The 27,876-nt window shown below is 46.7% G+C and overlaps 2 protein-coding genes across 4 annotated transcripts; one reads left to right on the top strand and one right to left on the bottom strand.

Annotated features, from left to right (window-relative positions):
- Positions 1-2,263: 2,263 nt before the first annotated feature.
- Positions 2,264-16,561, bottom strand: POU2AF2 (POU class 2 homeobox associating factor 2). The gene is made up of 4 exons (XM_078379723.1): positions 10,339-16,561; positions 5,770-5,821; positions 3,690-3,973; positions 2,264-3,007 (listed from the first exon to the last, which is right to left on the bottom strand). Exons 1-4 carry the CDS (start codon positions 10,537-10,539, stop codon positions 2,606-2,608), a joined length of 939 nt encoding a protein of 312 aa, XP_078235849.1. The 5' UTR covers positions 10,540-16,561; the 3' UTR covers positions 2,264-2,605.
- A 71-nt stretch (positions 16,562-16,632) lies between these two features.
- HINFP (histone H4 transcription factor) lies at positions 16,633-26,302 on the top strand. Of its 3 annotated transcripts, none has more exons than XM_020792906.3 (10): positions 16,633-16,786; positions 17,879-18,064; positions 19,674-19,900; positions 20,531-20,642; positions 21,200-21,352; positions 22,057-22,134; positions 22,234-22,354; positions 23,168-23,306; positions 23,597-23,721; positions 24,672-26,302. In XM_020792906.3, exons 1-10 carry the CDS (start codon positions 16,648-16,650, stop codon positions 25,132-25,134), a joined length of 1,743 nt encoding a protein of 580 aa, XP_020648565.3. In that variant the 5' UTR covers positions 16,633-16,647; the 3' UTR covers positions 25,135-26,302. The 3 variants fall into 3 exon arrangements, with proteins under 3 accessions (XP_020648565.3, XP_020648574.2, XP_078235848.1); XM_020792915.3 differs by having other exon boundaries at positions 16,712-16,958; XM_078379722.1 differs by having other exon boundaries at positions 16,712-16,958; positions 17,853-18,064.
- Positions 26,303-27,876: the final 1,574 nt, after the last annotated feature.

Here is a 27,876-nt window from a genome sequence, read left to right as displayed (position 1 = left end):
GTTCTGGTTCATCAGTTCCAGTTTTCTCAATTCAAACGCCATTCTCCCTCTCTCCAATCTTTCCTCCCTCTCCATTCTCTCTCTCTCTAATTCAAATTGCCTTTGTTTCTCTCTCTCCCTTTCCTCCCTTTCAAATTGCCTTTCCCTTTCCTTTTCCTCCACTTCAAATTGCCTCATCCTCAGTTCATGCTGTTGGGCTATGAGCAATTTTCTGAGTTCTGGGTTCTGCTCTCCTGTGCTGTCACCCTGCACTGAGCCAAATTCATCCTCAGAACCTTGGTCAATCTGGGGGTCTTTCACTTCACTCATGTCTGCTATCTGGCTTCGAGTCAAGGGCATAATCCCCCCTCAGAACAGGCTGCTTTAAAAAGTCAAGCCTCAAAATAAAACGACCACTTTTTTCCTTTTTGCCTCAGAACCAGCTCTCCCCAGAGATTGCTGCTGTTCTTCAGCACTAAACTTGCAACAGTATCGAGTCAGAGCCTACCCCCCTCTGCTGGGCCTCTCAGCTGGCAAGCTAGCTCACTGTTACTACGCAGTTTTGCCTCAGCTTTTTCCCGCCAAAACTAGGCTGCCTCAGAGCACCTTAATCTAAGTCTCCCCAGTTGGCACGTTCTTCTACTAGCGCACCTCCCCGTGAGGTACACCTAGAAGATTACCTACGCGCCTCAGACTGTCCCTGACTAGACCCCCCTTGCTCTGGGCACACCTGCCAAGGCTTTGCTGGACCACTGGACAACTGGACCAGTCGTATCCCACACGCTGGACACCAATCAATGTGACAAACCCAGACCTACTGGGATATGTCACACAGTTACTAAGCTGCCACCAACCATTCCCTATAAGAAGTCACACAGACCAGGGATGGATTTTTAAACAATAAAAAGAATAAGGTTTATTTTAAATACACACACAGGGAAAATAAAACAATCAGGTGAATAGGATAAAGTAACGTGGCTTATCCTCACTCATACAAGCATACAGTTTGGTTCACCCAGAACCCTTAACTTGAAGCACAGACCCTGAACCTATCAGTTCTGGCTAACCAACAGACACCTGAACCTATCAGGTTGGTACTCTGACACACAGAAGTACCCTGTCTGACACACAGACTCCCACAACAGCTTCTTCTTCCCAGCTGCTGCTTCGTCACAACCCAGTGTCTCCCAGCATCTCCCAGTGTGTCTCAGCATCTCATAAACTCTCCACACACGCTTCACATATTTATACAGTACAGCCCCTCCTCCTGATGTCCCGCCTTCCACTCTCCATAGGATGGAACTTTCCCTCCAAACCCATGACAGACAGGTAACATCAGTGCTGTTATGTAACAGTTAGGAGTGACGATCCTTTGAAGCAAAAGTTCTTTTCATCTGTAATCTCAAGAAGCAGCGGCATGAATGTGGGTTTTTTACTGGTCAAATGGCGAAAGCTGGATCTTGGCTTTTATCCCCATTTCTTTTATGCAATCTTATGTAATGGTATTTATCTTTTAAAGTATACTTTGGGCAGCTGAGGGATGGATGGATGGATGGATGGATGGATGGATGGATGGATGGATGGATGGATGGATGGATGGATGGATGGATGGATGGATGGATGGATGGATGGATGGATGGATGGATGGATAATGCATCTCAGGATTCTGCTACTTAATGGGTAGCTATACAGAATTATTCCAAAACATGTCACCCTCTTTCTCTCCCTCCCTATCTCTTTTGAGATCCACAATGGAAAACATCCCAAAGCTCTCAAGTGAAACGTTTAGTCTAAGTCAAAAAGGTTGCAATGCATCAAGAAAATATCCCCGCCTTCCACAGAAGGTCTTTCTTGTTCCTAAATTGTTCTTTGCATCACATCAGCCTAGAGAAAAGGGGTGGATGGGAGGTACCTCATCGATGGGCCTCAAAGCAAGGGGAAGTAACTATTTAGATGAAAGCTCCCCCAGATTCCCCCAACCAGCATGCCAGCAGCCATGTTGGCTCAAGGATTCTGGGAGGGGTAGTCCGAAAACCTTTTTAAAAAATAAGATCTGATTTGTATTGATAAAGGCAAAGCACGGAAGATATTTGAGTTGGGAGTTTCTCAAGCTTACTGCGGGAGCACCTGATACCCGTCAGGGCTGGCGGGGCAGAAGACGAGAGCTGGAGCCAGCTATACCTATTCCACATCTACGCCCTTCACAACCTGCCCTGGTGGTTGAGAGGGATGTTGGAGGCTAGGGGGTGGTGCCCACTATGCCCAAACTGTAAAAGCAGCTCTAAAGCTGAGTATTGTCTACTTTGACTTGCAGCAGCTGGGTTTCCAATAAAGACTGGCGTTTTCCATTGTCCTTGCCATGCATCTTTCCAACCCGGGACCTTCAGCATGAAAGGGGTGAGCTCTGAAATGGAGCTGTCCAAGAATGGACCACATCTGCGCAGCCCACTGGCCTCCCTCCTTTCCTTCGAGAAAGCAAGTCATGATCCAGACTGCGCAGGCTAACTGGTAAGCAGGGGCAGCCCACTAGGGCTGGGGCAACAATCTGGTCCTGTCCACAAACTGGAGCTGTCGGATTTTGCATGCCCTCTTTGCCAAGCGGTGTTGACATACACCCCCTTTGTGCTCAGTAGGTCCTTCGGCATTCGTACGGCCCCCAAAGGGGACTCCCATCTTCCTTCGGCCAAAGGGCGTTGTCGTCGTGGAGAGGGGTCGTGTCCAAAGGCTCTTCTGAGGAAGCGTGAAGCATCTTGGGAGATGAATCGCTGGGGACCGTGGTCATGAAGGACGAGAAGGGGTAGGGGGAGGCGGTGGAGTAGCTGGCGGCGTAGTGGACGTCCTCGAGAGCATGGAAAGAGTAGGACTGAGTTCCCGAAATGGGTGAGCCCCAGCTGGGATTCCTGTACTGGGAAGAACCGCCTGACTCCTGAGAGGAGAGGCAATCCGTAGCAGAAGGGGCTTGTAAGGATTCTGAACAGGCGTCCGATTGACTGAGGCTGTCCGGCATGGATTGTTCCCAGGAGTCTCTCTGAGAGGAAGACAAAGACCCAAAGCTTACCATTCTCAAACGGGTTGATCAAGGATTCCTACCATATTTGGGGTGGTGGCTACAGGACAGAGGCATGAGGTCCACCTAACATGTGAACACGCTTTTCCAAGGCCAAGGAGCCTTGAAGGGCCCAGGCCAAGTTGCAGTCTCTATTAGGTGTTGGGGTTTTGGAATTCATGGACAACACCCCTCCCCCCCCCCAAAAAAAACCCCACTCTTTTCAGTGTCTATGATGATTTTCAGCTGAGAAAGAATGGCTTCCCTTGAACACAGTGAAGGTGGAGGAAGTAGCAAGGCCGGACTCTTTGAGAACTTCAAGGCATTGTGGGCTTGGTAGTTTCCTGAGAGGCACCCTGTATGGAGCATATTAGGCAGAGAGAGACTTCCAGGCCCATAATGGCTTGCAGCTCCCAAAGAACTTGGTCCTACCCAGCCACTTCCTCAAGTCTTCATTCCATGGAAACCAATACTAAAAATAAGCCATGCTTTCAGAAGGGACAAAAAGATGCAACAAGTCATGGGAAATGTCACTGTACTAAGCGAAACAAGAGGAACGCTGTACGGATCTCAGGGAAAGTATTGAGAACAGCCCGTGTGGCCCAGGGTCAAAGATGCCCATTGATATTCTTCCCACTGAACTAAGGCTGCTTCATCTACTCACGGCTAAAAAGTGTGTGGAGTCACTCGGAAAGGAGGGCATGACGGACGTCAGAGGCGAGGCGCCAAAGAGGGACGAGGTTCCAGAGGTAACCGACGTAGCACGATGGTCAGCATACTGGTCAATGAAATGGGCATCTATAAGGGAAGGGTACCCCTGAACCACTGGCGACTCGTATGCAAATGGTTTGGACACGAGGGAGGAAGTGTACACCTCGCTAGAAAGCGGCTTGTTGCTTTGTAAATCCATCTCTGCCACGAGGGACCGGCGAACTCCATAGTAACTAGACACAGCAGAAGCACCTTTGAGCATAGGAGAAATTGGTTACCAACGTATGGGCGAAAGGTACCGGATCAAATCTAATAACACGATCATTATCATTTTCTTTCTTGGGGGCGGTATGGCCGTTAATGTGTTCAACAGCGATTTGGGAGGTTCGATTCCACACTGAGTCATGAGGTGGCCTTCCATCGGTCATTCTGCCTCAGCTTCACCCGCCATGTAGGGGTGTTGCGAAGGTAAAATAGGGAGCACGGGAACCCCACAATACTGATCTGAGCTCCTCCGAGAAACAGGAACTAATAAATAAATTAAATACGGGTGCCAAAGAAGCAGGAGTAAACTTCTGCCTTGGTGGTTCCTTTAATAAATAAGCCATCACGGCAGCAATTCCTTTTAAGGCTGCCTGCTGATTTTAACTGTTTTATTTGTCTCCCGTTAAGTGTTTGACGGATTATTTATTAACCGTATGCACTTTTCTATGCGGTGGGACAGATAGCTCTCCTTGTTCTTCTTCTTTGGCCTTTCTGTCATACCGATTTGTCCATCCATTTAGATTTATATCCTGACCTTTCTTGTAAAGAGCCCAGAGCAGCTGACAGGCTCTATAAAAACATGCTCCTCTCAGGGGTGGTGCAAATCGCAGGCAGTTCTGGGGATTCTGCCACTTTTGCAGGCCTCCAACTCAACCCTCCGCTGCTGGAAATATTCAAATCCATGTTGGCCCTTTTCCAAACATGCCTTCGTCTCCACTCCCACAGCTGGCCAAACTGGGAAAGGGCCCCTAGTCCTCTTCTGGAGGTTTGGCCACCCCTAGCTTCTTGGGGTGACTCCTCTCTCAGTCTAATCTTCCTTATAGGGTTGTTGTGAGGAAAGGAAAGCAGGACATGCTAGGGATGTAGTTCTGGACTACAGGCACCATAATTCTCCATTCTGAGAGTTCTGTCTACCTTGCAGACACACTGCAAACATGTAAAAGTGATACAGTCGTGCCTCGCTTAACAATTGCCTCGCTTAATTATAATTATAATTTTATGATTTTATATATTTTTATACTGTTCTGTTTTATTTTGTAAGCCGCCCCGAGTAGACATGGTCTAGAGGGGCGGGGTAAAAATCAAATAAATAAATAAAAATAATGAGGAAATCGCTATACGATTAGGTTTTTGTGATCGCAAAACAATGGTTTAAATGGGTTTTTTCGTTTAACGATGATCGGTTCGTCGCTTTACGACGATCAGCAAACAGCTGATCGTCGAGTTTCAAAATGGCCACCGGCTGAAGAAAATGGCCCCCGCTGTTTTCTAGGACGGATTCCTCGCTTTACAGGCACCGAAAATGGCCGCCGTATGGAGGATCTTCACTGGACGAGCAGGTATTTAGCCCATTGGAATGCATTGAACAGTTTTCAATGCGTTTCAATGGGTTTTTTGTTTCGTTTGATGACGTTTTTGCTCTACAGCGATTTCGCTGGAATGAATTAACATCGTCAAGCAAGGCACCACTGTACACACTTCCTGTCCCTGCCCAAATGCTAGCTGGGAGCTTTCTTTCTGAGCAGGAAGCTTGGGCAAAACTAGGCCTAGCTGAGCTTCAAAGCCTTCTACATAGTTTAGGCCCTTTTTGCAGGTGAGCAAAACTTAGGCGTGTGCAAGCGGTTTGCAAAGCAAAACAAGTGTAACTCCAAGATGGAAAAATGTGGTATCTGTAGTCCAGAATATCTAAAAATCCCTTCCCTAAGGGGCCAGGCTCATTGGGAGAAGAAGGGAAAAAGAGGCTGAAAGATAATATTTCTTTGCACAGATAGGCTTACCCTGCAATGGGACAAATGGCGACTGTGTTGTGGTGACGCTACCCTGAAAGGAAGAAGGGAAAGGAGAGTGTTTTAAAAAAGGAAATAATTACACTCTTGACTGGGTTGTATCACAGGCATTCCAACAACATGGCACGTTTTCAAGAAAAAGACAGGTTGACTAATTGACTTTTGGTTTTTATATCCACTCCCAGAAATTTCAGGGGCCTTAGTCCCCTCCCAAAAAAGGGAACTTTTTTGAATTCTTAAATTTGGACCATGTTTCCCATGGCACGCTATGCAAAGATGATGCTTTGTAGAAGGCATGTGACTTTAGGAGGCACCAGGTAGCTGCCAACCCACTCTGCTTCTTGAACTCCTCCATCTTCCCCTGCTGGTCAGATTTGCTGGAGTGAAAAAGCACGAGAGGATTGATGTGGAAGACAAGAAATCTCAGCCCGTCATAAAATTTCTGCAAATGAGGTAGAAACTGTTGCAAAATTTTGAATTTCTGACTAAATTCCTTTAGCTGTGTAGCAGGTGTGCAGAGGTTCACAGAGCAGAATTAGCTTTTAATTCCCCAGATTAGCCAACCCTTTTTTCTCATCAACTGGCACTTACAGTCTCAATACATAACTCATTCTGAGACATTAGTAGGAGAAAGAATAAAAGCCATCTTCTTTATCAAGTGTTGTGAACAGATCAAACAGCAAACTGACACACACAGCTGCTTTCAGCAGCAGATTCTCAGCAGACTGGACATCAGAGGCAAGGAAGGAATGGTGGGTTAGTGCTGGGTAAATGGACCATCCCACCAGCCCGAAAAGGTCCCTCCCAGTCAAACCTACCAAAGATAGCATGCGAGGTTGCAAATACTCTGACAAATATATAGCCACTTTTAAAAATTGTTTCATTCTTACGCTTCAATAAATTTGATAGTCTTTGAAGTGCCCCAGTATTTTGCCTTCCCCCATCTTTTGTGTTATTTTCTTTACTTTAAAACACTTTAGGATTGATAAAAGAAAAGCAGAGAAAGAGAGAGAGAGAGAGAGAGAGAGAGAGAGAGAAAATCCATTCAAAAGCCTTCAAACACTCCAGAACAGCCCTTTTAAAAATAACTCTCAAATACTTACATTCACACACAATGTATAGCTCTACTATAATTATCTCTCGCTCTCACTCTCTCTTTTCTGTACAACTCTCTTTGTACAAGAGAAAGGAGAAAAACCAGGGAGGGAGGGAAGAAGGAAGGAAGGAAGGAAGGAAGGAAGGAAGGAAGGAAGGAAGGAAGGAAGGAAGGAAGGAAGGAAGGAAGGAAGGAAGGAAGGAAGGAAGGAAGGAAGGAAGGGAGGGAGGGAGGAAGGAAGGAAGGAAGGACAGAAGGAAGGACGGACGGACGGACGGACGGACGGACGGACGGACGGACAAAGAACATGTTATAGGTTGCTGCTTTACTTGCAGCTTGCTACTGAACCACAAACTATTTATTATTATTTTTACTTAAAATATTTATATTCGCTCTCCTCTTCAAGAGTCCCTAAGGTAACTTTCAATTTTAAAACAAAAAACATTAAAAGCAAAAAACATAAGTAGATTAAAATATGAAACAGAGTATTAAACAGCCCATCCTTCGTTTAGTGGAGAAAAACAGCTAAAAACTGTTCTCAAAAGGCATCAGAAGCAACACGAAAGCAAAGCAGCTTGGTTTTTTAAGAATGGCTTTTTAGACAGCCGGTGGCTGAGAGAAAGCCAGCGTAAAGCAAGAGGTCCTGCTCAGAACCATCCCATCCCACACAGAACAGGTTACACCAAAGTACATAAACCTGGTTAGGATGCCGGCGTGCGTGTCTCCCTCTGGGAATAACCCAGATGGTTTCCTAGATTCTAACGCCACCACCCGTTCCCTCCCCCCTGCCAATTAAAAATTAGTTTGACGATGGTGAGGGAGAACTACCCCCAGCAGTTGAAAACCTGGTGTAGAGGCAGAATGGCACCAGGGCCAGTTTGCATACTGTAAACAGGAGTGGCATGCCATCCGTGGCACTCAACCAAATTTAGAGGTTTAGATTTGAATTAAAATTTGCCAGTGTCAAGACTTCCTTTTGGTGACCTGCGCTCGGCTCCCACCTGGACATGGCCTCACTCATGGAAAAAACGCTCCAGAGAGCGCATCGCCATTACAAACCACACTTGGGAATATATTTTTAGACACACCCGGACATACACTCACTTGGCAGAGAAGCCAAAGAGCGGAGCACCCCGCCAGTGGTTTAGAGCTGACGCTGGTCCTCAGGACTGCGTGGAGAAAGAATCTCACCATGGCTAAGACTTAAGAAGACGGGAAGGCACAGCACAAAGGGGTATGACGGCTGAGGATAATGGGAATTGTGAACCAACACAGCTGGTGGGCACTACGTGAGGGAAGGCGGGTGCTGTGTGTGTGATTTCCCCCCCCCCCCATAATTCCCAGAATCTCATCCTCTGAGCTGATGTAGCCCAATAGTATTTACTCAGAGTGGTAGCAAAGTAGTTGGAAAGACAATTCAGGTCGTCGTCATCATCATCATCATCTTAGAACAGCAGGGCTGGAAGGGACCCTCTGGATGATCTCCTTCAAGGTTCCTGGGGTCTCAGCCAAAGGCTTTCCCATCTACCGGGGAAAGTTCGTTCCTTCAAAACTGCCGGGGCCTGGGGCCTTCACCCGCCACCTTTACCACCAATTTACAACCCCTTCTGGGCTGTTTTGTGAGTTGGGGTTGAATCTGAGGGCGACGCCGTATTTCAGCATGCTCTGGTGGCCAGCATTCCCGGAGCGTTAATTTGCACGGGGTGTGTTTTCGAGTACGAATATCTGCATAAATAGTTCTTCCTGGGAAGCAATTTGCATAGAGATAGCAACAGAATCAAAAGTTGCAACATTACCAGCGAGAGAACGAGGCCTGAAACAAAGATTGCCATCTAAGACGACATTGGCTGTTGGCACCAGCTAACGATACTCCCTTCCAGCCGTATTCCATGACGGTTTTTCAGTCCAGAGCTGAAACTGTGCTTTACCTATAAAAAAGCTTGGCCTTCAAAATCCAGACGAGTATCTGACGGGTTGTTTAACAAGGGCCCATCTGCTGAGACAAGTATAGGGCTTTGTATGCACACACATCGGCATGCGCTTGGCCCTACCGCATGCTCAGGAAGCATCTGCCCCATCAGAGATGCCGCTGTGCCAAACCGTGTGTGTGTGTGTGTTGAGCCACAGTCCAAATTCTGAGAAAAGGGCCGTTCCCCTTCCTTATCAGTCGGCCAGGTCACAGCCGCTCACCTGGTGTTTGTTCTTGGGTTCTAGTATCTGTTTTTGCGATCCTCGTGTGTGCACGAGCAGGATAACATCGTTGCAAGCCTGCCTGAAAAACTGTCTGTGCAAATAAGGAAGTTTGCCCTGAACTGTAACTTTTGATTTGGATTAAAGGGGCCAATGGATCACAGCTGCAGCACCCGGACCTGGAGCAGGATGGTGGTGTAGGAAGTTCAGTCCTGGCTTCTGCTCATCTCATGGCCCAAAGCAAGCTGTTTGCTCTCTCGGCCTCTGTGCCTTGTCAATGTTAGCGGGCAGCAAGGGCGGGGGGAGCAAAACGCTGTGCTTAAGACTGGGTGCATGTCTCCTGGTTCTGTTTAAAAAGCCAGCTTCGGGACTGGTTCAGCCCGTTTACGCCTCATCTGACTTGATTTGTGCCCCGGAACAAAAATGATCATGCACTGAGAAACAAAAATGATCATGCACTGAAAAACTGAAAAATGATCATGCACTGAAATGCATTTAAAAAAAAAAGGTTTGCCCCCACGTGCATGAATTTGAGAGGCATGCTAAACTCTAAAGCAGGGGAAACCTGACAGATTTCAAACAACGAGCTTCAAGAATTTGTGCACTCAGCAATATTTCGATTTTAAAAAATGGGGGCCAGAGGAGAGCAGAAGGTTGGTGTGGTTTCTGTCCCATGTCCAACCAAATGACTTTAAGCTGTTCGTTTTGACAATGTAGTGACATGAAATCTATTCCCCAGAATAATGATTTCTGCAGATATTTATACTCGAAAACACATACCCAGCAAATTACTGTTCCAGGAATGCTGGCCATGGAGGTATGCTGAAATATGGTGCCACCCTCAAAATCAACTCACAAACTTAGCTTCTCAGTTTGGGAAGATCATCTGGCATTTGGTCCCTGGCCCTTTATAATTCATGGACCCTCTTTGACGATTGAGGGTTCCAGATGGTCTCCTGTCAAGGCACCCACTAGATCCAGGGTGGCTTTTCATTCTGATCTCCCCAGATCAGGGGAACTGGATAACTTGGATTTTTGAAGTGTGTGCAGCATGTCTGTGAATCTGTTCCAGCTTTTGGTCTGAGTTTTGTGGGAGCTGTTCAAGGTGCTGAAACTTTTTTCCCCCAAACCAACTCTGAAACCTTGGACAGTTCCTTCAAAAAAAAATGGTCTCAAACTCAGAGCGCTGGCCCTGCCAGACCAGACTCTGAGGCTCCAGCCATCAGCCATGGCACTGGGAACCCCATTTCCAAAGGTTCACTTACGTTCAACCGTGAGCTGCCGTTTGTCTGTCTGGAACGCTTTTCGGCCAGCAGATCTTTCACCGTGTGCTTGACTCGGACTCCTTGATACACCCGTTTGCTGTAATCTGCAGAGACTAAACCAAGGCAGAGAGAATAAGCAGGGGTACATTGGAAAGTCAAGGAATTCCATGAAGGAAGGTCCCCCCAGGCTAGCTGAGGCATCTGGGAGCTCTTCCACCAAAAAAAAGTGACTTAATCCAAGCCCTGCATATAATGTGACTCCAGCAGCCCAACCTGGGGGCAAATGGTGATGCTGGTGTGAGGATTTTGGAAACTGTAGTCCTTGGAGTTAATTTTCCTGAATCCTGCTTTAGATGATTTTGGTTCAAATCCTTGGCTTCTTGGTTCACAGACCATCTTTTCAGCCAATCCGTGATAACTCTTTGCTGCCAATTAGATAAAATAATAAGCTAGGATGGAACAGCTGCTTTTTAAAAATTCTGTTGTGATGAGTTTTCCGCCCCCCCCCCTCTTATTGCTTACACTGTTCTTAAATACTGTTTGTATTTTTGTTATATTCAGATTGTGAGTTTTTCCCCCCCGCAAATAGGGGGAAAAAAGTAAATAGAAGTTCTGGAAAGATTAAATAGCAGTGGAAGATGGGAAATCTATATATAAACCAATCCACAAGCTGCACAGCGTTCCACTGCAGAAAGACAGCCATATGGCAGCTACACAAATCTCATTGCTTAGTCACGGATTCTTTGGAGTTGTGCCTTTAAACTGGCCATTTGTTTGTCTATTTTCCTTTCAAGTCTGCCCAACCCTGCGCCCATCAGCCTAAGATAATGAGTTTTCCCTTTCAGTTCTCCTGTGTGTTGCAGAAAGAGTCTGCACCTGCAATATGTTGTGTAGGGTGGACCAAGAGCTTTTAGTCAAATGTTATAGACGGGAACTTGATGTTCCGCTTAATCCTTTAGAAAACAAAAATAAAAAGAAGTGGAGGAGCACTTCCTGAACTCAAACAAACATTCCTGGCCAATGGGAGAATGGTTTGCTCTTTTCACACTGTTTTACATTTCCTAATATAAGCTTGCAGGTGAGGTTGAGCTTGAAAATCTACTCCGCACAGAGGAGTATGATCAGAGTAGGGTGATTATTGGCTTTTTTTCAGGGTTGGGTCAAAGCTTTATTTCAAGAATTAGATACTCTAGAAGGGGGGAAAAAAGAAAAAGAAAACTCAAAGCCGTTCATCATGTTTCCAGCTTTCTACCCTCTCTCATTGAGGCTGCAAGATGGTCTAAAAAGGCACAAAACCACAGCAGTTTTAGAGACGAAACCACTGACTTCTCTTCAATAATAAACTAAAAATATATAGGATTGAAAATCCTTTTCTTTTTCTTCCAGTTTTCCAGGTATTTTTAAAAAGGCTGCTTCCAAACGTTTGAGATCAGTAAGAGATAATGGCTCCTATGACAAGATAATTCTGCTTTACAAACAAAACTACCAATTCTTACTCTTTTATTGGACAGTATGGTCCATGTCCCAATACTTCACTATTTTCAGTGTATTGCACAAAGAAATTGAAAAAAAAGAGAAACTTCAACATTTTTCCTTAAGATACACAAGGAATGACCAAATTGTTTGGCAGTCAGTTCAGAACCAATAAAAGAAAACCCTCCACATAGAACATAACTAGTTCGTTGACTTTGCTAAATGTGATGCTACAAAAGAAGTGAATGACTGGAGCTTTTACTGTTCTGGACGACAGAGCCCAGAATCCTCCAGGCAACCTAGCTTCACTTGGAGGAGTAAAGTCGGTGCAAGGATTTTGTAAGGATCTTCATAGCTTTGTAAGCAGAATGTTAGCATGCTAGTCTCATTTGGACTGCTCCTCCCAGTTTCTCCCAGTCAACAAGCACCAGTGAATAGGTTAAAAATGGGATTCTGGGAGTTGTAGTCCAAAATAACTCAGCAAAGCTTTAGATAGAATATTAAGATTGGCAGAAAATGAACTGTGGACCGAAAACTCAACAAACTGGGCAGGTTAGTGGTCCGTTGCATGGCCCAGTTCAAGGATCCTGTTTCACCCAAGCAGAAAAAAGCACCGAACTTCCCCCCCCTTATCATTTTGTTTGCTTCGTCTGCCCCCTTCCCACCGTCCCCACTGCCTCCACCTGCCTATTCCAGTTGCTATGGGTGCCTACCTCAGAGGCAGCAGATCTAGCTTCCTTGTCAGGAGCCTACCACTGCCTCTGAAGAGGTGGAACAAGCAGGAGCAGGTAGGGGGCCCCACAGACAGAAACAGGAAAAAACGAACCACATACAAATTCGTTTTTCTGGGGGTTCGTGGTGAGTTATGAACCCCAAACTATTACAAACCACTGTTTTCACGGTGCATGCCCATCTCCAACAGAATCGTCTGAACACTGTTTTCCTTGGGTTCTAACATGATATGCTGTGTATCTTGAGCAGTGGGTTGTCCTCCAGGTTGATCCGTTGGTCTTCAGGGTGCCATGCGACACGGAGCCACTACCTTGTCATCTTTCCAATGGCTGGGTCAGATGGATCAGTGTTATTTCCCCCCTCCAAGACGGAGGCTCAAGGCTGCAACTGCGGTGAAGGCACCAGATTTTGGAAGGCAGAGAATTCAAGAGGTGACTCTACTGATGGATGTGAGGAAAATAAATGGCAATCTCTCTCTCGCTTGGCCCGATTCACTTTCTTTTCTTTAATTTGTTAAAGTACAAGTTTTGTCTTTCTATGAGGGGTGAACCCCTTCTCTTTTTCCTTCAAGGGGGCTCACACCCACACATTTAGTCAGAGTGGTTGGGAGACCTCCCATGTGGATGGCTCTTGGGGCCCAAATTCCAGGCTACAACTCTGCTGATGCTCCACTAGAACCTTCAATTGCTCAGGGAGTAAGAACTGGAACACGGATCTTCCCAGTTCGTAATACCATCTCTTGATCTCTTCTTTATCAACCCTCGATCTGGCTTTAAAGAGCATTCCCCACCCCTAAACCTGGGAAGAACGTTTCCATTGCCTACACCTTCACTCTAAGGAGACAGTATAGGAGCTCATATATTTTGAATTTTCAAAAATACATATTTCAGGTCATTTTTGCCATATAACCTTTTGCCATCAATCTGTCATTGCGAGTCACACTTACCAGCTTCCATGATCAGCTCTGGCAGTTTAACCTTCTGTTTTCTCTTTTTCCTTGGGATAATCAGCCTTCATGAGCTTCGTGTCGGAGAATGACGCTTTGGCAAAGGTGCGTCTCAGTCACGTACAGTTTCCAGCCAAAGAGAAATGGACCCTTTCTCTGCTCCCCTCCCCCACTAACAATTTTTGGTGATGCTTCTGAAATGGCAGACCTGGGATTTGTATACATGCAAATCCTTTGATGTCTGTTTCGATCCTATTTGCATGGCTGCCGAGGCATAGAGTGAAAAGCCTCTTTCACTGGACCGAAATGAAAAATAATAACAAATAAAATGTGGTACACATGATATAGTTAAGAATACTGTATATCTCCTAGGTATAGTAAGACCTGCAGTCTAGCTATCAAATGCTTTTAAATGAAGGTTTCCCGGGTCTTAGATACTTCAGGATTAGGTAAACTGCCCCAAACAATTTGTTTAGATTACTATTAGAATCAATCAGAACTTGGAAAAGTTATTTTTCTGGACTAAAATTCTCACAAATGATCGTTGTTTTTTTTTTTTTTAAAGAGGATTTGTTCCAAGCTCTGGAATACATATATATCCAAGATTTGTGATTTAGTTACTTACAGGTTGTTTCATGCTGAGGATTAAATGTGCCACCTGCAGACTGATTATGTTATACAGATTGATGCATGGCTATTCAAAGGTAAACCCTGTTAAATTAAATGTGGTGCGCACGCGTGCAGGATAACAGTCTTACAGCACCATCCTATACATATCTCCTCAGAGGCTTTGATAAGTTTAATGGGATTTGTTCTCACATAAGCATGCAAAGGACTGCACTCCCATTAGAATCAGCGCAACGTTGCTACTAGATAAAACTTTGCAGGCCACCCCATTTAATGTCACAAATAGTTTTTTTCCATATGCTGAATACACCATGTAACCATTGGTGTTATGTGTTGTGAAATGCTTCTGACACATGGCACCTCTAATACAATTTTCAAGGTATATTTTAATTGTATTTTAATTGTTTTATCTTTTTTACTGTATTTAAATTGTTGTCAGCCGCCCAGAGACTTTTGGGTAGTGTGGGCAGCATATAAGTTAAATAAATAATAATAATATGAGTTGATCATGGAGTGGCTGGCCACTGCCATCCCCTCGGTGGGTTTCCATGGCTAAACAGAAATGTGAACCCAGGTCTCTTGATGCAGAATCTGCCACTCTGTTAGACCACACCACATCTCACGCAATATAATAGAAGTTCAATCAAATTTGTGGCCCGTTCTGCAGTCAAGTTGCCTGGAATTCTGTGCTATAAACCAAAACAAACGTATATGTAAGCACAAATAAAAAAGCAACTATTTCACCCACTCCTGTATCATAATATAGTTATTAGAAGCCTCTTTATTCTCAACAGGTTTGTACCACCAAAAGAGTTTTTTAAAACTTTAAATTTTATCCCCCAATTCTAATTGGAACTTTTCTCCTCTGTTTGTTTCATTTGTGATTTTTTTAGAGATCATGAAAAATCGTAAATAAATTACAGGCAGAAAAAAATGGTCTCCTTGTTCATTTATATTGTTTATTAATGGTGTTTATATGCTGTCTCATGATAGAAAGCTTCCTGGGTGATCTGCAGTAAATAAGAACAAAACCATTTAAACACAGTGTAAGACTTAAAACAGTTATGTTTTTAAAAGTATAAATGCAGGAACAGCAAAAGACAGCAGTTGAGGTAAAACACAGGTTTTAAAAGGTCCAGGCTGCAAGATTTTATTTACAAGGTCTCAGTAAATGGAATATTGTTTTGATGAGGCTGCGAAGGTTACAAAGATGGTGCCAGCAAACCCGTCATATCTGCATTTCAAAACTGTGCTAACATGAAATTTTGTACGAACTCAGAATTGGCTAACTCAAACTCAGCCTGAGAATTCTCAGATCTTCAAATCATTGTGTGTTGTTGTTTTGACAATTATTGTTACATTGCATTGGACCCCCTGCCTTCGTCATGCTTAGAATAGACCCATTGAAATAAATGACACTTGCTTGAGTCATTTGCCCCATTGAATTCAATGGGATGACTGTAAACCTGACTAGGCAGGAAATATTCAACCAATTATATTCAGCATAAACCATCCAATTTATGAATAGTCAAATAGGTTGTGTTTACTCTGCTTTGATGGCAAACTGCAGCTGCCAGGAGGTGGATTATATTATGGGAAAGGAGAGTCAGTTATTTACATTGTATCCTTTTTTTCTTTTCTGATGTACCAGTCCATTAAAGTGCAATACACAACATATCAGCTTGCAGGAAAGAAGGTGGATGTTAAACAAATATTTTGCCTAATTTTAGAGAAAATGAATGTGAAAGAAAATTCTATTCACATTAGAGTCTGAACGTCCTGGAAATGTCTGCAGCCGGCTTTCCTACAGAGTGTGGTGGGTGCTTAGATCAAACAAGGATTGATTGATTTATTTAGATCAAACAAGGACTGATTTGCAAGCAGTAGAAGGAAGAAGAACTTTGCAAGAAATCGGCACCCTCATTTACGGTAAAAGAGAGCAGATTAAAGCTGGTGGACAGTTAATCGCTGTGGGAACCAAATTCTGGACTTGAATGAAGTCTGAAGTGTTGTTTTTTTTTTTTTTTTTTTTTTGCATTCTGTTGCATGAGGCTGTTGATACACTTTCATAGCACAACTGCTATTTTTATTTAGTGACATTAACCACTTCATTCTGAGACCCAGAGAGCTACAAACCCTATTAGCTCTTTCTCAAGAATTTTCCAATATTGTGTTTCAGAAAACCATAACTTCTTTTGTTCTTTCTCCTTTTTATCTCTTTTTTCCCCATAGAAAGGCTCCCCCCCTTAAGATGGCAGCCCTTTTAAAAAAATCAGAATGAACACGAGTTTTCTGGCCTCTTAAAGACTCGCAGGTTTTATGGTTAGCCTTTAAAGTGTCACAAGACCCCTTTGCTGTTTTTCGCTCAACAAATTTGCCCACACCATGAGCTTCCCTGGACGGTGTATATGGTTGTGTGAGGAAATTAATGAGCATTTAGGTAAATTCCGGAACCAACACTTTGAGGATCTCTGTTCCCAGCCGGACCTGTCTCGGCGCTGCTCTCGGCTGGTTTGACAACCCGCCGCGCGATGCTATTGGCCGCCCGGACGGCTTCTGGCGCTCCCATTGGTGGAGAAGATTCATCCGGGTATTCCGCGGCCGCCCAGCTGGAGGAAGTTGATGCGCCTCTGGAGCTTGGAAGGGAGGGGGGAAGGAAAGAAACCGACGGTAACTATGGAAACGGGGCCTAGTTCCTCTCCGGAGACCCTGGAATCAAGGCCCCAAAGCCTTGCGCGGCCGGGAGCGCGGGGTTCTTTCCCGGCTGGGCTCTGGAGCGGGGAGGAAGCCGGAGCATCCTTGTGAGGTCCGACTTGCTCCGGTGGAAGCCCGAGAAAATCGGGTAGGGGCGGCGAAGCCTGGCCGGGGCGGCGGCGGCGGAACCGGGAGAGAGACTGGGGTGGGGTGGGGGGGTGGATGGGGGACGCCTCTCTCTGGGGTGGGAGGCTTTGGGGCATGAAGGGTTTGAATTGGAACTCAGGACCCCGAGCTCTGGGATTTTAGGAGGTTTGGGTTCTAGTCCGTATGAGACCCCCGGGGTGACCTTGGGGGGGGAGTCACCCCTACCTCGCAGGGCGGTTGTTGTGAGACTGAATTGGGGGGAGAAGGGGAGGAGGAAAGGTTTGCATTTCGCCTTGATCTTCGGGAGGGGAGAAGGGAAGGAGTCGTTGGGGGCAGGATATTTCTAGGACATGCCCCCCCCCCTTCTCTGCAACCTCCACTTGGACCCACAAGCGAGTTACTTGAGGACGTTGAGAAGGAATTTCAACCTGTTGAGGAATAATCTGGCCTTTCTCCCCACATGGCCCCTAAACAGGTGCAAACCCAGGGAGAAGTCCGGCTTGTGGGAGAAACACTTCCCTTGCCAGATCATCTGTATGGGGGTGGCACAGGATCATGAGCCAGAAAAGGGGTTCAGTTTTCTTTTCTTTTTTTTAACTGCATGCATGTCTGTAAATGCAATGTTTGCAATGCAAAAAAATGCATGTTGCAAAGCCTATACCAGTTCACATGTCAAGCAGAAACATGGTATTATAAAATCTCAAGAAAATAATGTGGGATAGGGAGATGATATATACGGGAGGAGAATACTTCCTCTGTATAGTCACCTATATTAGGTGAGGCTTGCTTTTTTGGGGGTGGGGTGGGGAGAAACAAACAACAAAGATAATTCTTAGTGGGTGGGAAAGCAGCAGGAAAGCTGCCCTTCTCTTGTCTCGGGTTTGTCTTTCTCGAGAGGGTCCCTTCTTGGTCTCCCGGCAGCACCCCCGATCATGCCACCCGGGAAGGTGGGCAGCAAGGACGTCTTGGTGTTGCAGTGTGAATGGGACGCGTGCAGCTTTGTGGCCTCAAAGATGGAGGAGTTCTGCGAACACGTGTCGAAGCACTTGCAGCAGCATCTCCGTGGCAAAGACGAGGAGGAGGAAGAAGAGGAGGTGGATTCTCTTGGTAAGGGACACAAGGGTGCACTAAAAAGGGTGATGCCAACTTTTAAACAGGATTGCGCCCATGTTTGGTGTATGTTGCAGCCTTGTTTGTACAAGACCTCTCTAGAGAGCTTTAGCCCTCCCGGCCAAATAATGGGACTGGCTAGAAAATAGTTACTTAGAATATGAGTTGTCTCAGTGAGTGAGAAACTAGAACCCAGGTCTCTTTGGATGGACATAAGGGGAGGATGTGTACAAAGTTTGAGGAACTGATCATCCAGTGTTTGGGGATATATTCCCGAGAATCCCCTAGCACATGCAAACATGCTGGCATGGGGTGTTTCTGGGAGTTGCAGTCCAAAAGGAGTAAAATCTCCAAGTTCTGTGTATGCAACTCTCTGCATTTTGCTAATAGCTCTGGAAACAGTCAGCTCTTGGCTTCTTGCAGCTTGATTGTGATTGCACTGGGTTGTGGCTTTGGCCTTTCTTTGTTTGTCAGTGTTGAATTTACATAATGAGAGGGTGATACAAACTACAGGTATAGGGGATAACAACTGACGTTGCCAGCCATGATGTATCTTAGACTGTTTGTTGCTTTAGCAAGAATCATCCCAAGATGACCAAACAAATCATACAGTGGTGCCTCGCTTAGCGAACGCTCTGTTGAGCAACGAAATCGCTTAGTGATGCTGTTTTTGTGATTGCAAAAGCGATTGCTTTGCAGTGGTCCCTATGGGGATTTTTCGCTTTGCGATGATCGCGGGGAAGCGATCATGGCAAAGCGACCCTTTTTGCACAGCTGATCGGCGGTTTCAAAATGGCCGCTGGGAAAACAAAATGGCTGCACGCTGTGTTGCCTCGCACTGAAAATGGCCGCCCCTATGGAGGATTTTCACTTACAGGTGAGTTTTTAAGCCCATAGGAACGCATTAAACGCATTTTAATGCGTTTCTATGGGCTTTTTAAAATCGCTTAGCGATGAAATCGCTTAGCAACATTTTTTTCTGCATGGATTAACGTTGCTAAGCAAGGCACCACTGTACTTTGTTTTCTTCTTTTCTGTCCTGTTTCTGTCCAGTTTTGCCGCCACCTCTTGGAGGAAACCAGTAAAGGACAAGCAGCAGTTCTGTAGGGGTCACAACAAGGCACGGATTAATCAGGATTCCTAAATTACTTGGCATCTAAATGTGGTTTGCGGTTGGCTAGCAAACCTTGATTTTTTTTGTGGGGATGGGTTCTGACAGCAAGAGGCCAGGATTCAGCAGAACAGAACCTGTCTTACAGTTTCAGACAACCTTGGCCGGCAAGTGCTGGAAACAACTGAATTGGCCCAGTGAGGCTTCTCAGAGGGCAGTGATCATATGCAAGTCTTATTAGAAAAAGGGAGTGTAGTTAGTAAAGCTTGACACACACACACATATACTGTTTTCTTGAAGTTGACTTCAGGGTGGTCTTTACAATAAGCATCCTAAAGTGGGGATGGAGAGATGATAAAAAGGGGTCTTGTGAAGCCAGGTTGCTGTTCTTTTTCCACTTACATGGCTGAATACGTTTGAATGTTCTTTGAGCTAACACGTATCACTCTGGGAGGCCCTCACTTACCTGCCTTGTGTGTTTGTTTTGCCTTTCAGAAGAATACACCTGCCTCTGGCAAGAATGTGGGTTCTGTTCTCCCGAGAGCCCTGCGGAGCTGGTCCGCCATGTTTACTTCCACTGCTACCACACCAAACTGAAGCAGTGGGGGCTGCATGCTTTACAGAGTCAGTCGGACCTGGCCCCTTGTCAGCTGGACTTCCAGAGTCGCAACATCATCCCTGAGATCCAGGAGAGCTTCCTCTGCCTCTGGGAGTATTGTGAGGTGAGAGAGAACGGGATGGGAACCGGAGGTCCTTCTGGGTGGGCTGGCACCCTCGGGTGTTGCTACGGCCAATTCAGCTCCCTCAGGAGGAGAGCGAGGTTCTCTTCTCTCTCTGCTTCCCATGGCAACCCATGGTCAGTAGACCTGGAGAGAGAAAATTGAGTCTGCAGTTGAGGTGGAACCAGCTGTCACTACACCTCAACCCACTTCTTCACATGTTTGGCCTCAGCCTTGGAACTTTAATTTAAATTGGCTTCTGTGGCTTCCCCGTTTAGTCAGGATGATTTTTACCTCCTTTCCCCCCTGTCACCAGTAACACAGCCTCAACTTCTTTAATCCTCATCCTGATGATGGGTCCTTGGAGACGGGAAAGCTCACTTTTAAAACAGTATTTTAGTGGCCCAGCAAAGTTGCTACACAGCAAAAGACAAGGGTGTTTTTTTTTGAATTCATGGAGATTTTGGATTAAATGGAGATTTATAGAACTCTTAATTCCTTTTACCGAGCCACATATTTGAAAGCTGCCCATAGCAGAAGTTCTGTGGTCAACTTAGGAGAGGGGTGTGTTTGTTTTCTGCCCTGTATAGAGTGTCCTAGGAGAATATCACCATTTGTTTTTCTTCCCATCAGCGAGCTTTTGACAACCCTGAGTGGTTCTACAGGCACGTTGAGGACCACAGTTTCTGCACAGAGTACAAGGCCATTGGGAAGGAGAACCACATGGTCTTCTGTGGCTGGAAAGGTAGGGCTTAGGCTTCTGTGGGGACTTCTGGTGTTCAGGAAGCGCAGAGTCGCACTCGAAGCCCCTTAGCCCAAAGTTTGAGGGCTGCTTTGGAATGAAACGCGTCCATTTTTCTAGAATTGTTCAGAAACATTTAAGTACCTGTTCAGAGACTGCAGCTACTGTTCAGGCTGTGCTCTGTAAAGAATAATACCTCAAAACTTTTGCCAGTTTGTCTGTAAGCCACATGAAATGCTAATTTTTCTTGCATGGAAGTATGTGAGATTTTAGATGATTAAGACTTTTTCTTCGCCAAAGAGAACTGAACCATTTGTATGGTTTACTTCCTTTGTTGCAATTGTAGTATATAAGACCCATCTTACCTTTCTCATGTATGTAAAGGCCAAAAAGAAAGCCCCTAAGTTGGGGAAGAAGTGTCTTGAAAGTCATTGGGGGCAGTTTCGACTCCTCGAGTGTCTCAAAGGAGTTGCCTTCGCGTGAATGCATGTTATCTTGTGAAAGTGCTGATCCATCTTTGGGCTCAGCCCACTTACGACTCTGAATGTCGCCCCTCGTAGATTGTGATTGCACCTTCAAGGGCCGGTGTAAGTTGCGTGAACACTTGCGCAGCCACACGCAGGAGAAGGTCGTGGCTTGTCCCACGTGCGGCGGGATGTTCTCCAACAACACCAAGTTCTTTGACCACATCCGCAGGCAGACAGCTTTAGAACGTAAGTCCTTCGTTTCATCTTGTATCTGGAGTTCTTGGTTTGTTCAGAAAGGCTGTACCTCCTTTTCCCCAGGAGACCGGCTGTATTCACAAGGGAGGAAAACGATACTGGGTGTTGGGGGGGGGGGAACTTGTTTGGTACATTCTTTTGGGAAATCCCTCCTGATGTCCCTACATAAATTAGAAACATGCTTTAAAAAATAAAATTGATAAAATGTAAGTTGGAATTTCTGGGATAACAAACAGTGCCTGAGATGACAAGGGCCATCACCGTTTTGATACAAATTGTATTGATTGACAGGCATCTCCACAACCAGCATAGTTCCGCGTTGCTTCAGTTTCGTAGTTATCTCTGGAGAAAAAGCAAAATGTACTGCTTTTATGCTGCCTTAAAGCATTCTCTAGGCAGCTTTTGCAATTGAATGATACAGGTCACGCATTGTCCCCCATCCAGCAAGTGGGTACTCAGTTTGCTGACCTTGGAAGGATGGAAGACTGAGTCAGTCTTGAGCTGGCTTACCCGATTCCATCAAGATCAGAGTTGGGCCGTTAGCGGAGTCTTGACTGCAGTGCTGCAGTTTAGCCACTGTTTCACAAAAAAGGGTTTGATTACTAGAAAGACAAGCAAGCGCTCAGAGCTGCCCTGTTTGAGCTTCTACCTTCCATATGGCCCCTTCGTCCTCACCTGCTTTTCCCTCCATACAGAACAGCGATTTCAGTGCTCCCACTGCTCCAAAAGATTCGCCACGGAGAGGTTGTTACGGGATCATATGAGAAACCACGGTAAGCAGTGGTGGAGGTAGCTTTTCCCACTTCTGGCTTCTTCCCTGCCTCCAGATCTCTTCTCCCAATGAGCCTGACCTCCTTGTTTCTTTTGCACAGTCAACCACTACAAGTGCCCGCTGTGTGACATGACCTGCCCTCTGCCCTCGTCTCTGTGCAATCACATCCGTTTCCGGCACAGCGAGGAACGGCCCTTTAAGTGCAGCTACTGTGACCACAGGTAAAGGGGGGCTGGCCAGGGGAGAGGGGGGCCCGGGGCTTCCAGAATCACGGGGCCAAGTTTAAAAAAGAAGAAGCCCTGAGCAGCTGGCAAAGGGGCACTTTTGCAATTGGCATGAAAGAGGTTTTATTTTCTTTTTGGTGGCCAGCTTTTTCTTCCTGTTTTAAAAACTGTTTGGCTACTTGTCAGCATTAGTAGGCATCAGACCAGGATTGAAAGCAGACGGGAAACAGAAAGTGTGGATGTTTAAACAGAGTAGAAAGCAAAAGGCAACTTTTGGTCTCTTAAAGAGATGTGGTCTCTTAAAAAAAAAAGAAGGTGGTTCTGTCTGTCTGTAATCCATTTTAGCTCTCTAAAATGGAAGGATAAACTTAAATGAACCCTAGTGGTTTGCTCTATTAAGTAATATTCACATTATTCAGAAGGTCTGTTCTGTGACTGAAACCTTCCCTAACCTGGGCTCTCCTATGGTATAGACTACATGGTCCATCCCTGACCATTGGCAACATGATGTATGTTGTAATCCAAAATATTAGAGCACTAGGATGAGAACAACTCTTAGTCCCACATTGTATTATTATTGGGGTAGGCGAGTGAAGTCAGATTTTTAAAAAAATTATTTAGGATGGGCCATCCTTCAGGGTAGAGTTTACTGGATGACATATATATTGCCCTAGTAAAATCCACAAACATGTATGTAGAAAATTAGCAGAGACATTAACCAGCAGAATGCAGTTGAAAGAAAGTAGTTAAGGATAATGGGCAATGCTTATGCCAGAGTTTTGGATCCTGTCTCTTTCATGTTCCTTTCAGCTGTAAGAATCTTATTGATCTGCGGAAACATTTGGATACACATAGCAAAGAACCCGCTTACCGGTGTGAGTTTGAGGCCTGCAACTTCAGCGCCCGGTCCCTCTGCTCCATCAAACTGCACTACAAGAAAGTCCATGAGGTAAGAAGAGGGAAGGAGGGGAGACACCAAGTCTTCCCAAAATGCCCTCATACCTGGCCAGGTTTTCTGCCACTGAAAGTCGTAGCTGAAATGAAATTTTCCACGAAAGCTCATGTGAAAATATAGCAGCTAGTCTGTAAGGTGCCGTGACATTTTTGTCTTCTATATTGTTTATTCTTCTTCTTTTTTTCCCCTTCTGATAGGCAGGCACAGACGAATACGGCTGCCTTTTCTAAAATTCCCCCCGGTGAGCTTCTTACGCCTTTCCTTCCTCTTTTTGCCCCCTTCAGGGTGACTCCGAGCCTCGGTACAAATGTCACGTCTGTGACAAGTGCTTCACGCGTGGGAACAATCTCACTGTGCACCTTAGGAAAAAGCACCAATTCAAGTGGCCTTCAGGCCATCCCCGCTTCAGGTACATGGGTTTAAGGGCAATTGAAATTATGTTCTTCCAAGATGGTGGTTTTAGTGGGTGGCCCATGATGTAGGAAGACGTTTGGGAGTGATTTTCTTGAGCGGGTGGTGCAAGATTTCCCCCCAGCAAAGGAAAGCTCCTTTACAGCTCTGCTCAGCCAGTGGCTTCCACGATGTACTCCAAATGATATTTGGAAGGGAGTGGCCACTGCTGGCCAGCCAGTGGTTCAAGGATTTCCACTCAGCTTCTGCCCGCCCCCACCACACCCAGAACACAAGCCGTGGGAGAGGGTTACAGTTTTGTTGTCTCTTTCTTTACAACCTCGTGGAGACACCCAGTGCCATCCTCAAGTAGGAGGGGGGGGGTCACTGGTGGAAGGGGCTTTGGGTTCCAGCATGCGGGGAGTTGTGGTGGGCAGGAAGATCTTTGATGGAAGAAAGAAGAGGTTGTTGCAACACCTGGCAGCAGGAAGTGTTCACCTTAAGCAGAGCTGAGGGGTATTGTCGGATGGGACCATCCAGATTTATAGGGGTCTTCTGTGAAGGTAAGATTGGAAATTTCCATATAGTCACCGCTAGGTGGGGCAGCTGCTGTCTTCTTGGCCTCACAAAAGGTGCCCGTCCTTTCTCAGACAGGCGTGTGACCCATTTCCTGCTAAGGTAGCCTCTCTTGCTAGGGTAGATTTATGTTCTTGTATGGAGCTACATGGAGTCCGTAAAGCAGATCATCATAAATAAATGTTCTGGCCTGGTGAGGTTTCACTGTGCAGAATCATGTGCCTAAGAAGTGGCATGACTTTCTTCTCATGCACCCAGCGGCCATCCTTGAGCTGTTTCCTGTTGCCGTGGAGGTTCCTGGATCAAACAGCTTTTGAATTCGTCTTCCCTGGCCTCCTGACCCCGTGGCCTTGCCCCCCCGGATGATGACCTTTTCCTCTGCCACCCACCTAGGTACAAGGAGCACGAGGACGGCTACATGCGGCTCCAACTGGTCCGCTACGAAAGCGTGGAGTTGACGGAGCAGCTGCTGAAAGACCGGGAGAAGCAGGGCGAGGTGTTGGACGACACTGGCCAGTGCGTGGTGCTGGCGGGAGCCGAGAGCAGCCTGCAGGGCATCATCCTGGAGCCGCCCGCAGAGGAGACCCCTGACCCTGACCAGCAGGCTGCCACGTCTCCCCAGGGCTCGGCTCAGCCATGTACAGACCAAGAACTCAGTGCCCCATCCAGCCCCATCATCCGCGTGGTGAGCAGGACCAATGAACACGGGGAGAGCGAGACGGTCTACTATGTCATGGCCAACGCGCCGTCTGAGAATCGGGGGGCTGTGCCGAGCGGGTTTGCCGCCGAGTCGGAGGAGACTGTGATGGACCGGCTCCAGAAAACGGCAGAGGAGCTGGGCATTCAAATTGTATGAGGCTCCTGCTCCTGTTGGGCACTCCAGGCTTTCCCCCCACCCTGCCCCAAGTCCCAGGTGGCTGGTCTGGAAGAGCTCATGCCTCCGTTGGGCTCCCTGCCTCTCTTCAAGGACACGTCATGAAACCTGAAGGCCCGGCCAAGGCAGGAGGAGACGGCGGTGCCACAAAACAGCACTCCAGGGACCCCCGTTTCAGTTGCCCTTTTCTTTCTGTGCCATCATGGGCTGCCCCTTCTGCGGCCGTGTATGAGCTGTGGTTTCGTGGTGGGTGGTCTTGTAAGGGGGAGCGTGACCCTCAAGCTTCTAAAAGGGACACCTGGAGGGCAGGGATTAGTTCACCAGTGGGGGGGGGAGGATCCTGTTACATCCCTTGGGCCACGGAGTCCGTCCTGGGAATTGTCCCACCTTTTTTTGTCTGTCCTTCAGGAGAATGACAAGACCAGAGTTTCCCCCACTTCTCCTTCTGTTGTGGTCACCTGCTTTCTCTTTAGCCAGGCTCTTGCTGCCACCGTGTGTCCCCATCCTTGCCATGCAATGTCATCCAGTTTCTCTGAGCTTCCACCTTGCAGAAGGTCTGGCCGATGTAATAACAGGGCAGGCCACTGGGACAGGGCTTGTCTGTGGTTTCCACGAAGAACCCCTGCCTGCCCCCCACGTATGACATTATCGTGCCGGCAGGATCTTCTGCTTGGTAGGATCCTCGTCAGCTTCTTCCAGACCTCTCTGCATTCAAGCGTTCCAAGAGGGTTGCAGCTGCGATGATCCTCGTCACTCGTTTCCCCCAGGCAAAGAGCTTGGGGCTTTGAAAGCCTGCCGTTTCCCATTGCCGCTCCACCATGTCTTGCTTGCCACCTTGTCTTTACCAGGATGTCTTTGGCACGTGCTGTCTTTAAGCCACCAGAGCTTCATGAGTTGGCTTGAAGTCGGTGAGTTTTGTGGACTGAACCGCCTCTGCCCTGTGATCGAAGCTGCGCAGGACGGGGCGCCCAGAAATGGCTCCCACCGCCATGAAGTGGCAGAGCAAATAGCGGCATGTCTGTGGTACCGATGAGGATTATTCTGGCCAAGGGGCACTTCCCCCACATTGGGGTTCCAGCTCCCGAGTTGCAAAGTTTGCATTAAGACAAAAATAGGGTAATAAACATATTGATAATTTTAAAAAGCACAACCACATCTGTGTGTCCTTGTCTGAAGTGGCTTGCCATCTGCCCAGGCGATCAAATCTCTTTTGCAAAGATTTAGGATTAGATTTGGTGGCCACCCTTGGTGTCCGGTGAGCCACCGTACTGGTGCCGGGAAGGAGGATCTTCTGTTTGAATGCCTGTTCTGGAAGTGGGTGAGGATTCCCTTCCTCCACTGCGTGTGCCTTGGTTTGCTTCTTGAATCCCCTGCAGCAGCTTGTGCTGCAATTAAAGCTTGCAGACGTTGCTGTTCTTGAATTACGACTCCCAGATTCTCCCGGCCAGCCGAGCCAGCGGTTGGGCTTGTGGTTGGTTTCTGGGAGTTGTTGCTTTAAAATGAACTCTCATGGCTCTTCTGTCCTCGGGTCAAATGTCCCAAACCAAGGGCTCACCTAGTTTTAGGATTGTATTTTGCATTGGCTGCTTTTCTTCCTTGGGATTCATCCAGGATATCCTGGGAACAAGCAGCGCTGTCGGCGGTGCTGCAGAGTGCTGTCTCCGGAGAAGACGAGGGGAGCGTTTCCACAAACGTTCCTCCCACCTGGAGGGGCCGCCCTTGGCCTTCTCGCCACCTCAAGGGCAGCCTCGGGCAGCGACCCTTTGAGTTTAAGAACATGTGTCCTCTCACAACATAAGGGCTGTGCTTTTGGGTTGCATCTTTGTCTTGTGGTCCTCCGGGCCCTCTTGGTGCTTCCCGTGCTACAGACTTTCACAGGTCAAAGAAAAGAAATCGGAGGAGACGGGACAAAGTCAAAGGAAGCTGAGACGGTGGCCTCTGGCATCAGAGAGATGCAACCTCATGCTCGGCGCAGCTCATGTTCGTGGGCTTCACCAATAAAGGTGGAACGAGAGGGATTCCCTTGCACTCATCAGAAAACGAGGGCAATCTGCCTGTTAGGAAGTGGCAGCATTTCCTGATTCAATTTAAAAAAACGAAATCTACTTGTAGCTGGCCATTTTCTCCTAACCCTGCCATTGCCTTCTTGATCCGAGAGAGCCCACCGAAGCGAGGAGCCTTCTCCTAGCAAAGCCGCGTGTAATCGTATTATCCAGCTCTGGTCAGTGTTCACCTTACAAGGAAACTTGCCTTCTGTTCAGAGGTCACCTCGGGTTGCTCCCTCTGAATTATACTGCAAGCTCTCGAGGCACCATAGCCTCACAAAAATCCAGAAAAGCGGGTTCCAGCAGACAGCCAGTCGCGGTGTTATTTGGAACTTCCCAGTCTTGGGCCTTTTAAGGATTAAACCTTTGCCAGAATGTAGAAAATGCCCTTTCTGTGGCCATAACACCCCAAAATCCTCCTGCCAACGTGCCCAGAATTGGCCAAATTGACTGGAAGATTCTGGGAGTTGGAATTTTTGAAAGTTATTTTTCCGAGCTTTGACCAGAGAACTTGAGGAGCAAGAGGGAGACTCTGGGTTAGAGTCTCTCCCCATGGCTGCATCTGCTGTGCAAACTTCCAGGCCCTGTAAATCCTGCAAGGTTTCTTCAAGCAGAGAGTCAGTAATCACTTTGGGATTATCTATGGTGAGGATGGGTTTAGATGGATTAATGGAAGCTT

Source organism: Pogona vitticeps, chromosome 8 (genome assembly GCF_051106095.1).
Source record: "Pogona vitticeps strain Pit_001003342236 chromosome 8, PviZW2.1, whole genome shotgun sequence".
Taxonomy (NCBI): Eukaryota; Metazoa; Chordata; class Lepidosauria; order Squamata; family Agamidae; genus Pogona; species Pogona vitticeps.
Note: the sequence above shows the minus strand (reverse complement) of the source record. Positions and strands in the feature narration are given on the sequence as shown.

What these genes read in the sequence shown, in the direction of transcription:
- HINFP (XM_020792906.3), top strand. Translation starts at nt 16,648, where the DNA reads ATGCTATTGGCCGCCCGGACGGCTTCTGGCGCTCCCATTGGTGGAGAA. An exon ending in GGGAAGGAAAGAAACCGACG is followed by an intron (nt 16,787 to 17,878) that starts GTAACTATGGAA and finishes GTCTCCCGGCAG; the next exon opens with CACCCCCGATCATGCCACCC. An exon ending in ACTACAAGAAAGTCCATGAG is followed by an intron (nt 23,307 to 23,596) that starts GTAAGAAGAGGG and finishes TGCCCCCTTCAG; the next exon opens with GGTGACTCCGAGCCTCGGTA.
- POU2AF2 (XM_078379723.1), bottom strand. Translation starts at nt 10,539, where the DNA reads ATGCCTCAGCTAGCCTGGGGGGACCTTCCTTCATGGAATTCCTTGACT. An exon ending in ACGGCAGCTCACGGTTGAAC is followed by an intron (nt 5,822 to 10,338) that starts GTAAGTGAACCT and finishes TCTTCCTTTCAG; the next exon opens with GGTAGCGTCACCACAACACA. An exon ending in CCCATTGCAGGGTAAGCCTA is followed by an intron (nt 3,974 to 5,769) that starts TCTGTGCAAAGA and finishes CTTCTGCTGTGT; the next exon opens with CTAGTTACTATGGAGTTCGC.